The 11945-nt window shown below is 37.6% G+C and overlaps 2 protein-coding genes across 2 annotated transcripts; one reads left to right on the forward strand and one right to left on the reverse strand.

Annotated features, from left to right (window-relative positions):
• Positions 1–31: 31 nt before the first annotated feature.
• LOC135141669 (eukaryotic translation initiation factor 2-alpha kinase) lies at positions 32–4151 on the reverse strand. Its single transcript, XM_064072969.1, has 12 exons — positions 3768–4151; positions 3597–3717; positions 3214–3542; positions 2470–2773; positions 2247–2418; positions 2056–2197; positions 1688–1993; positions 1499–1639; positions 951–1443; positions 774–903; positions 531–724; positions 32–477 (listed from the first exon to the last, which is right to left on the reverse strand). Exons 1-12 carry the CDS (start codon positions 3869–3871, stop codon positions 310–312), a joined length of 2604 nt encoding a protein of 867 aa, XP_063929039.1. The 5' UTR covers positions 3872–4151; the 3' UTR covers positions 32–309.
• A 4635-nt stretch (positions 4152–8786) lies between these two features.
• LOC135141617 (protein tipE) lies at positions 8787–10108 on the forward strand. Its single transcript, XM_064072876.1, has one exon. The coding sequence runs from the start codon at positions 8941–8943 to the stop codon at positions 9736–9738; it is 798 nt and encodes a 265-aa protein (XP_063928946.1). The 5' UTR covers positions 8787–8940; the 3' UTR covers positions 9739–10108.
• Positions 10109–11945: the final 1837 nt, after the last annotated feature.

Consider the following 11945-nt stretch of genomic DNA (forward strand, 5'->3'; position numbering starts at 1 on the left):
ATTGTTGGCGTGGGGTCTGATAAAGTCTACACAATACTCACTCCAGTTTATTTTACTGATATTAACAAAATACATAAATATTTTACCTTGGAATGTCTAATTCTAGCAGTTTCAATCGCGTCAGTCAGCTGAAAGTATATACAGTGTTTCAGGTATCAGTGCACCACAGCAAACAGCGGCAAATTAAATATTTTCAAATTCTTCCTAGGCAACCTCAAATGAACAGTGCTAATGGTGCGCCAACAACTTTGGACTTGTATATACCATATTTTTTAAAATACATAGTCAGTTTCGACATCGCTTTCCATATTAAGTTTTAGTTGACAAGCCTATATTTCTGATAGTCTTTGGCAACTCAAAATCGTAAGCTTTATTATAGTCGTTATCACAGTTACTTAATGGCGGCCTTGCCCGTACCCCAAAGGTAGTAAGTCTTTTTTCAGGTAACTGACAAAGCATCATTTTCAATAAATTATGCTAAAAATAAAATAACAATCAGAACTATATACACCCTACAAAAACGATATTACCTCATCTCCATAGTTTTCGACGAAATTTATAGGAAATTTATGATCCCTCAAATCCATCAAAGTTCTAATTCGTTCCATATCAGTAGAAAAATACACCAATAACTCAAAAAATATCAATCCAAGCGAATAAATATCCACCTTGTAGTTGTATTTTTGCCCATTCAATTGTTCTGGGCTCATGTACAGTCGTGTACCTGAAACCACCACATAATCTCTCGTCACACTACCACAACTCACTCGTACCGACTTCCCTTGTGTGACCTCTCAAAGAATTAAATCCGTTAGAAGCGTCGTGAGATTCCTCTTCATCTTTAACTAAGCCAAAATCGCCCACTTTAATTTGACCATCCAAAGAAAAAAATATGTTACTCGGCTGTAATAGACAAAATAAAACTCGGTCTCCCCATCTCCAAATCCTACCTTCAAATCTCTGTGAATCAATCCCTGAAGATGTACATACTCCACGGCCGAAACGATCTGTTTAAATATGTCCAAAGTTTTGAAAAAGTGGCGCTCTTTATTTTCAACCAGCCACTCTCTCAAGCTCTGCTTTTGACATAGCTGCATTTGAATATAAAGAAACGCGGGTGGGTCTTCAAGAGTTGGCGTGTTGTCGTTAATACAGTGATAGCGTCTACTAGGTCTGCGCCAATTTACAACCCCTGGGCTATGCGACCCGTCATATGAGACTGTATCACTGGTGCTGCTGGTTTCGTTGCAATTATCATCTTCTTCGCTTCTGTCAAACACGATAAACGAATCCTCGCTTTTACTTTTGTTGCTGGGTACACATCTATAGCTGTCAGCCGAATCCGTGTCTTCCATTTTAATCCCAAAGGACTGATTTCTGCTACTAACGCAAGATGCGGTATTGTGATTCGTTGTACTTTCTGAAGGAAATTCACTACTTTCTCTAGAATGCGTTCACGTTTTGATTGTACACTATTCGGAAAAAGTGTAGAACTTACTTTATCCATTCTCGGTCATATTGGTCCTGCCAACCCGGCGGAGGTTGTTCTACCCAAGAGTTAAAATATCTAACAATATTATGATGTTCAAGTTTAGCCAAAGCCTTGACTTCTCTCATTACAGCTTCCCTTTTATTTTTCCTGTAATAACTCCATGAATAAAAATAAATCACATTTTTAGTATCATACTCGTTGGGTAATACGATCCGTTTGATTGCGTAATTACATTCGTCTATTTTTTGCTTAACCTCAAAAACCACTCCAAAACCGCCCTTTCCCAAACATCGCAGGGTTTCAAAATCGTGCAGATATCTCGAACTGAAGAATGTGTCCGACGATTCTGAAATTCTGTCGGACGACGAGGAGTCCTTTTGAGGAATTTCTACAGGGCGTTCCACAAAAATCACTTGCTTTTGTTGCTGGCGGCGGGTAAGCGATCGAAACATGAAGTTAAATAAAAGCGATGTAGTTAGCAAAATAACTACGATTTCTTTCCTAAAAACAAGAATTAGGAGATACTTAAACTTAAAACTGCGAACATTTGTAAAAGTACGTACCACCATCCCGAAAGGAACCAGCGAATACTGTCTGCTTTCTCTTTATATGTTAAAGCTTTGAACCTAAGTGTACTATTATTTTCACATAAGCCACTATTTTTTTGTTTTATTGCTTGTTCGCTGTATAAGTAATAACCACGGCCTGTAAAAAAGCATTAATTTTCATAAACTCGTGAAGTTAGTGTGACTACCGTTAACATATTCTGAGCTATATAAAACTGAAGTCGCGGTAGAATCGTCTTCTGTTAAGAGACCGGAAGCTGATATTGGTTTCCACGGTATTCTACCCAAACGTTCTGTTTGAACAATTTCTGTACCATAATGTAACTTATTTTGCCATGCGAACGATTCATGAATATATAACTGAAATATTATCGTCAACAACCGAGAATTCGAAAAATGCACGGAAAATACCTGTTTCTTGTGCATTCCGACATAGATAGCGGGTGATACTTGCGTGTCACTTGCTTCTTTATCACTTTTTGATTGAAATAGATCTATTTCTGTAAGTTCGTGTCCATTCCATTTCCAAACTCGGACAATCGGAGATGTGAAGTGGTATTGCCACGTGATTTTAACATTATCTTGGTAATTGGATGCTATTAGTAACCCATCTGGCATTATAGCAGTGACATTCCAGTTGAATAGGTTAGTAGTGGGGTCGGTACAACTAACTTGGGTTGATTTTATATTATGATGACCCACACTGAAGTTCCATCTATAAATACGCCTTAGTTGCAGTCACATAAAATTTTGTTGCTGATGATAAGAAATATATTCACTACTTTTCACTATTTCCAAACGTTATATATATATACAAAAAAAAAGACACAAAATGTTAGTCCACGATACCCCGTGGTTACGAAAATCTCGAAAAAATGCCCAAATTGAAGCCAAGAATCAGTTTTCTCGCCCAATTTCGGTACCCAAGCATTGTATCCGCAATTTTGACCCTCCCGGATACACTCAGATGTCTAAATCGTCTCGGATTTAGAAAAGTCGACGACTTTGTTCCGGTTCTACGCTCTAATAATTTAATTGGGTTATCACTAACGTAAAAAATGTCAGTTTCATCATTTTTTTAACGTTTTCTCACTTAATCAGACGTAAATTTTCATATATATGCAAATCAAATTTTACAACGATTATTTCAAATACCTCTCATGTCCCGTTCGCGATTCAACCGCCCTTACGACTTGTGTATTTCTTTCCAGAAGGAGTATGTCCTCAGCTTCACTTTCACTGTTCGTGTTGTTAATGCAATTTTGCGTGGAACACGTATAAAATATCTTTCCAGTGCGAAATCCTATTCCATAGGTTGTAACCTCTAAACCGCCTGCAAAAACCAAGTCATCTGAGTGTTTAAATGACGACTTGAGTAAAGACTCTGCTGATAGTGATACAGGGTCAATATAGTGGCCATCAAATTGATATATAGAACCACTTAAAGATGGGATCATTCGAATCCATTTCCCTTTGTTTGACAACTAAAATGGTTTATTTTAGTTTTGTGTCGCTTTTGTTAAGTTTTTATAACGTACTTCGATGTGGTGGATGTTGGAAACAAGTAAAGGTCCAGGGTCGGTCTCTACTTGCCATTGTAGGGTACCTTCAGAGGTTAGAGCGGAAAATCGTCCATCAATCGTACTGACCAAAACTAAGCTGTAATCTACATTAATACACACAAAAAAAACTTAATGTGAAAAACCTACCCTGGGACCTGATTTTCTAAACAGTTCGGTAGTAGTTCATAGTCAGTTTGAGCATTGATCAAAACCAATGTAGCAAAGAAAGTAATAAATTTTAATATGATCATGATAAAAATATAAATCAAAATAAACACTACATTTTAAATAAAATTGGCGTTTAAAAATGTTGGTATGTCACCTCCGTTATGTAGTGTTGCGCCACATAATCACTGTGTTTATACACGTAAAAACAAGTTATAAAGTTCAAACAGTGTTAAATAAATTTTAAATGATATATACTCAATAATAAATAAAACAGAACACGAAATAACCAGTACCCACTGTCAACATCACTGTTTACGATAGTTTATGTCATTTATGAACTTATGACATGACGTGACATGATCATCTGACTCATCCAAGGTCGTCATTCCATACCTGTCTACCAACTATAGAACTAAAAAAGATAGATCGCGCACCGCTTTTCTTGGTCAATAAATTACCGTTCACTAATTTAAAGTGGCGTTACTCAAATTGTGTTTGAATATAGTCCAAGTTTGGTTTTTATATTCACAATATTAGGAAATCACAATCACATACGAGTGTTCGTTTAAAGTATGGTCAGTTGAAAACAATTCCAATTAAAAAAAATGCACATTGTTATGCGATAAGTTATGGCAAAAATGAAACGACGCTGCATAACTACATAGTTTTTTTACACGCAAAAAAAGTAAAAAATGCGATAAAGTAGTTGGGATGCAACACACATTTACATGAATAGTTTAATGACAAAATTTGTTGATTTATTTTATACACAGGTGATACGTATAGTGTGACAAGAGCAGGTTTAATTTTGACTTATTTATTTTATTTATTAAATTAATACATTTCAAAGCCACATTCATTTTACTTGGATAGAGGTACTGAAATAATATGTGTTATTATAGTTTTAATTTGTGACTAATAAGAAATTTAGTAACGTCATTAAATCAAAATAAATCAGCCATCATTTTTGTTATATATACACATATAAATGAAATGTTTTTCCTGTTACATTAAGTAAAAAAGATATAGGAAAGATAAATGGCTTCATTTATATAAGAAATGAGGATGTTAAGATTACGTGACCTGAAAAATTTGAAAATTACACAAAATCATTGCGTGTAATTTAAAACCTCACGTAGTATCATGAATAAAAAAAAAGTGTGCTTTCCAGCTACAACGATTATTCCGAACGTTTGCCCACTGTTGTACAGCAGGCCCTTTCGTGTTCGCGAATGGCTCTCTGAATAATGAATGTGCCTTAGTCTACAGGTAAAATTACCGAGATAATTTACGTGAAAATCTCATTTGGACAAAACGTGAAGTATATCTCTATAAAACACAAAACAAACAAAAGATGAGAAAATTTATGAGGGGTATTTTTTGATAACGTAATTCGTTTTAATCTGTAGGCATGAGATACCTTACTAAAAAAGTGTAATCTTTTATTCACAGCTTGTATTAAAAATTAAATCTAATTTCTGGGACCCGGCTACGTGTAAAAACTGTGAACAACAATAACGAGAACCGAATGCAGTTCCTCTGAATAATACATTGTGTTGTGTAGATTACAACAATATATTTTCAACGTTTTTACTTATTCAATGAAATAATCAATGGGTCAACAGGCAGTTTTAACTTTGGATTTGCCGTGGTAACATCTACGTGCTGTCATATATAAAATTATACCTGCGTCATATGGTATGCTAAAAAATTACTTTTTCATTCTGGCGCAGCTTTCTGCCTTCTTTGTATTCACGAGACCAAAAACTAATCAAGACGGAACGCAGTAACTCAGTTTTAGTGCTCCAAATACACCTACATAGAGAAAAATTATTTTATATAGCCGCAAATATAAAACCTTTAGGGATCAAGATCTCAAAATATGGTTTTCCATTTTACTCTTTAATGAGGGGTAGATCATTAAACAGACCTCCAAAATTTTAAGTGTTTCTGTGTAATTTATGTCATATACTTCAGGTGCTGTTCAACACGCAACGATGGAGATATCCATAGGATTTATTAGAAACTTAAAAAGGGGTCGCGCAAATCTGTTTAAAAATGAAAACGTGATTTCCTGTAGAGATTCTTGTCACTTGGCATTTGCGCATGTACTACCATAATGCGTGCATGCCTAGCAACAATAATTCATTGAAGTGAAAAATTTGAAATTAATTACAACAGATAAAAGAAATATTAAAAACCCAGTACAAGCTACAAATGTTCGCATTCGTATCATACTAAAAGGGATTATAAAAGTATGCAGAATGGACTGTTCGGAGCATTTGATATGTGTATTTATTTACGTTCATAAAACGTACCACTTCGATAAATAAAATTTGAAATGTTCCATAATATCCATGACTCTGAAGTGTTTTTCTCGAGTTACTCTGAAAGCCATTTCCAATCAATATAACTGGATGTTAAACTTTCTCGTTAAGTGTTTATAATTTCAGTAATTTCTCGACGCCCTCCAGAGAATTTAGGCTTTTCCCCTCGTCTTTACAAACTAAAGTTCATAACTTCAAACACAATTTTCTTTCCCTTGTTTCAGACGGTATTGAAACACCTAATCGTGTTTGCAGTTTTTGAATTCGTGGTTGACCGATTAAGGATGCTAATTAATTATAATTAATTAAATGACACCTTAGCATAAGAAATTTGTTTTTAATTGGATATTCTCATTTCGTGGAAACTTTTGGTTTAAATACATAACGTGAGGTTTTAAACCCTCCCCTAGTTACTCAACTGATGCAGTTAATCGTTTAAGATGTTTAAACATGATGAGTAAAACTGAAAATATTTAATTTGGTTTTAAATAATGTCGTTTTAATTAAAGTGAAGAAAGTGTGTGATAAAGAGCAAATTTACACATACTTGATAAACTCTGCTTATCTGAATTAATTTGTTGTGAAATATGAAACTAATCTGTATTAAAATATGTGGAAAACTGTTATTATAGTAGATATACAAAATGACATAAATATAAAAAAAATATCTACAACAACATCGGTAACAGGCCATTTCGGAGAACCTCGACTTCGGTCCAGGTCGGGCATTTCTAATCCGGTCCACTGTTATCTTCGCATTAACCCATTCAACTCATTTTGGATTAGGACACTTCCTAGGTAAAGATATTTTGATAATTTAAACAATATTCATGTAGTTAACAAAATTTTACACGTTATGCAGTATTTGAAGCATCAAGTTTATGAATACATGATCAAATTTTACAAAGTCCTATCTAGAATCATTGTACAACTTGTTTGCATGGATTTTAAACTTGTAAATTAGAAGGAACGGCTCAGATTTATGCAAATTTTACAACCATTGTTCTTATCAGTTTGGACCGGAGCTAAGGCTAGGGGTTAAGGCACTCCAGGTATCACTGCAACGACATATGACTTTTAGGTCCTACCATTCAAATTAATTTCCTTATGTAAATGAGTTTTCACTCGTAGGCCGACTAAACCAATACGATGTACAAAATCATTGCATCCAGTCATCTAGGTTAATATATCTATAAAAAATGTATACATCAGGAATATAGAATTATGGAGGCTCAAGTCTGGCTGGTGGTGGTACGTATTTACCAATACCCTTATTATCAGAACCGAGTGACAAGAATGCAGAGATAGCACTGAAAGATTTTATATCAGGTCACATAATATCGAGAAATTCGGGATTCTATTTTCTTCGAAAAATACAAGAGCGTCCGTGTTCCGAATATTTCGTCGTCGAGGGACAAGTAAAGTAAGTCATCAAGAACCAAAACAATTTCATAAAAATAAGTATGTCTCAACGGGAGAAAGAGACAGTTATCGAATTTTAAAAGCTAATAATCTTCTTAAAGTAATATACTGGCGTAATTAATTTTTTAATGAAAATACGCTTCTAAAAATAAAATTCCTTGTGCAATCTGACGCTTTGATGAAAACTGGAGCGGCGTTTCAACAAAACGTGATACAAACACTCTTCGTGAAATGCCTCAGGTCCAACGGACGTTTGCTAAAAACGGTCAAATCTCCGGTTTTCCACTCTTTGTCAAGGCAAGGTGTTATACCGCCCGCCGTCACGTCATACGGCACACCAGGAAGGGCAATTTCACCTTTAGTTCTTTATGTTGGACTTCTCAAATTAGCACCTGGTTTGTTCTGACAATAGTCGGTCACGTGCCGTATGCCGCACCAAGTATCCCCTTTTTTAAAGGGCGAGTTTCGCCGCGGGGGGGGGGGGGAATAGCGCAACAACAAGGTCAGTTGTTGCCCATTTAAGTCTTGTGGGGCTCCGATATTGTTCTAAGTCGACCACGTACAGGGTATGCGATGCGGCAACCGCACGTGACCTAGAATTGTCAAAACAATGCCAGACATTATATATTTGAATTCGCGCGACGTTGTTTTGCCTAGGTGGAACGATCGGTGTGCCATTCGGCACATCCTGAAACAAACACTTCAGGAACAAACTCATCAAAAACTGAAGCTTCTGAAAAACATCTAAATATTGTGTTTACTTTGTCCTTTTCGTCAAGGAGAGTAAACAAAGACGCTGCTTCAAAGGATTTATCGTTTTTAATTAATTTCAGATCTTTTTGTGTCTAACACAAAAAATATTTTTGTAGTGAATTGATCATTATAGTTAGATGAGGTTTAGAAATCTTAGGAGAAGCGGGGGTTGTTTGGTGCTATTGTTCGTGGGTGCTTAATTTAAATTAGAGCTCGAAAAGGGATATAAATGGCTATAAATTTAGGTGGGAGTGATGTTGAAAGAATAATATTGCTGTCGACTTTTTCTTTTTTCGCCGAATAAATCGCCGTTAATCTTTCCTTTGTTTTTGTTATATTCGGCGATTCGTTATGCCTAAGAGCGCGTTTTCTCATTGTGCCTCATAATCTCCCCTCTGATGACGTCTGCATAAAATATGTCCTCTGGGCAATTTTCGCGAGTGAAAAAATATTTAACGACACGGCTCGCATTAATGATTAATAAAAGTGTCAAGTGGAGTAGGGCGTCCGTAGGACGCAGGCGTCGGTTCCAGCGTCCGCTCGGTCTGACTGAGGCGTCGTCGTAGATGTCGTAACCACAAAATCGCGCTCGCCGATAAAATGCCCCGTGGTGCGGATCGCGAGCCTGTAATGTCTTAGTGCGGCCAAAAATGAGGAGCAGCAGCTCGGAACTGCTCCTGGACCAGCAAGAGGAGCTCCGCAAGCGGAAGATCAAGGAGCTCGCGGCCGCCAAGCGGGCCAGCAAGCAGGTAGGCGGGCGGTCGTGCCGCGAACAGGCCCTGTTCTACTCCACCAGCCTGCTGGCGGTGGTGGCCATGTCGGCGGGGTCTTCGCTGCTCTTCCTGGTGCCGCTGTACGTGGACCCGGCCATCTCCACGCTGGCGTCCAACTTCGTCACCGAGCCCGTCATGTGCGTGACCACGCGCCGCGAGGAGCTCACGGGCCTGGCCAACTGCTCGTGGAGCTCCTGCCGCGAGGGCTGCACCAGTGACGCATATCACTGCACCCATATCTACGTCAGCTACAACGACACCAGGGAGGCGCACAACCAGACCGACGACGCCGTGCTGCTGGTGAACATCAAAGGCTGCGGGTACCCACCCAGCGTGCTCTGCGCGAACTTCACCGAGGCCTTCGGTGCCGAGGGCACGGTGTTCCCCTGCTACCACTCGCGCGAGAACCGCACGGTGGTGTTAACTCACTACGAGAGAGATGAACAGGTGGCGATCATCATCCACTACTTTGCAGTGCCGTTTGTGATCACTTTGGCCACGTCTGTGGCCTTATGTGTTATGCACTGCGACTGCCGTTGTCATCCAACGACTCACCATAAACGCGCTCGACGACCACGAATCCACGACCTGAGCGATGGCTCGATTAGCATAGGGGTTGATCTGCGACATAACACCAGCTATCACTCGGACCTGGTGGCGATTAGGCCTATGTAAAGTCTCGCTGTGTAATCTCACTATCCGCGATCCCATCCCCTTCGCTATCGACTCATTTCTTCACATCGATGTCAGTTAACACAACTAAATACATATATCTATACATATGCCTGACAAGCAAAATTATATAAACATGTTTGTGTTAGAGTATATGCTTTAAAGTACACTCATTTATATATAGGGATTAAATTGTACATTTTAATTACAACTATTTTTATAAAACACAAATACTATACCTAAGTACCTTTTTTTTCTAGTACCTAACTGAAAATGTGTGGCTTTTGTTATCAAAAGATATGTATTAGATGCTACCTACAGGTTTGAAGTTAATTTTGTATTAAATTTTATATTAAAGTATATTTATTAATAATTGTGTTCTCTTATTCTACCTTCCTATACACCATTATGCTCATTTTTATTGAACGCCCCTAATTCATCCTCATCCAATCCAGTAAAACCAAATAATTGTTTTAAACATAAGTTCTCGAACATACGAATATCTAAAACTAATCAATAGGTAAGTCTTGCCAACTGCATGCGCCTGCTGTTTATTTTTAGACCTTGAACCCTTTTTTAATTACCCTGATTTCGGTGTTTACCTGTTTAATAAAACTAATATCATGTAATAAACAACGTGTGGTAATTTTTATTTTTATACAACATGTAACCATCATTCTGAAACCCAAAAACTACCCATCAATCATACATCATAGTTGAATTCACTCGCAAGCAAAGAAATATGCGTAAACTACTTAACATAGTCGACTTTTTACAATAAAATTGAGGTAGTTACAAAAATAAACAAAAACTACCCCGACTTATGTATTGACTCTTTAAAAAAAAACAATCACTGTGCGCATTCGCAACATATTTGTCCTTCAACTTGAAACCTCGTGCTGTAGTTTACAGCATTTACAGGGTGAGTTCATTAAGATCAGCTGGTTACCACAAGTCTCGCATATTAACATATTTTCTCCACCAATTAGCGACGGACTTTTAAAAAGATGAAATAGGTAAGTTACACACAGTATTTTCAAAAACACTCTTCAAATGTCAATATTTCTTTATTCCTTGAAGTCGAAAAAAACAGTAGTACGCATCACTAACTTTCCGACTTTTATAGATTTTGGCATAAGTGATATTTTGAAGTCATATGGGATCACCCTGACGCTTTTGTCGCAACTATTCTAATTAGAGATACCACGAAGAAGCTTTTCACTATCTCCTATAGACCGAACATTGCCATGGTGGGTCTTAAAATATGTTCTCATGAACCCAGAACCTATGCGCAACCTCTGCCATTGTCTCTTTGTTTGCGATCACCGCTATCCTTCGAGCCTTAGGAGATGGCAGGAGGCAGCTCAATAGATGCTGTACTATGACACATCACCGGACCACCGTATGTGCATGTACTCCTGGTTCCGTTTCAGTACCGAGTACCCGGGTAGGTACTGAAAGTATGGTAATTGTAAGGAACCACCACATTTCATTAGGTCCCACATTCTCGACTCCTGTGCGGTGAGCGGTTAAAATTGTTTACTTACCTAAAACAAGGTACCAAATATGCAACCTGACACACTGTTTCGGATAGGACCATTCAGCCTCTCACCGTTTTTTTGCACAAAATAGCTAAACGCTTTCTGATACATATTTTTGGTCATCTTATCGAATACGTAATAATATTAATGCTGATTCATCTTTTTGTGGTATTCCTAAGTAAATTGTGTTCATAGAGCAAGGTCAGTTCATTTTTTGTTCAACCTTTAAGAAGTTATCCTGTCACCTAATTTTCATAACGGGTGTTTCCACTGTAATGTTGACTAGTCTAAAGCAGTAAATCCTGTCCTTTGCGCTATTTTAGTCGTCCTTGGATACGAACAATGTTTAGGTCTGTACTTTTACTTTGAGGAATGCATTTAGGTACACATTTGTGACTGTTCTGTATGGTCAAGCATGGCCACATTTCGTACAAAGGACGGGTTTACTGATCCGTGATTTACATCTTGCGACATCTCTGTAAAATTCCGTGCTTACGTTTTACTATGTGACAGTTTTATAGTAGTTTTCTGTCTAGACTCATTTAGCGCCTCTTGTCGGAACAGAGGCAAACTTCTCAATCGATTTTACCGTCCCGAAGAATTAACATGCAAATCGCGCATCTTTCGTTCTCGTTTTAAACACAAAAAGGTGGAACTGAAACTTCAGAC

This window comes from Zophobas morio, unplaced genomic scaffold (genome assembly GCF_036711695.1).
Source record: "Zophobas morio isolate AGI-343-1 ecotype UQ-CSIRO unplaced genomic scaffold, CSIRO_AGI_Zmor_V1 ptg000044l, whole genome shotgun sequence".
Lineage (NCBI taxonomy): Eukaryota > Metazoa > Arthropoda > Insecta > Coleoptera > Tenebrionidae > Zophobas > Zophobas morio.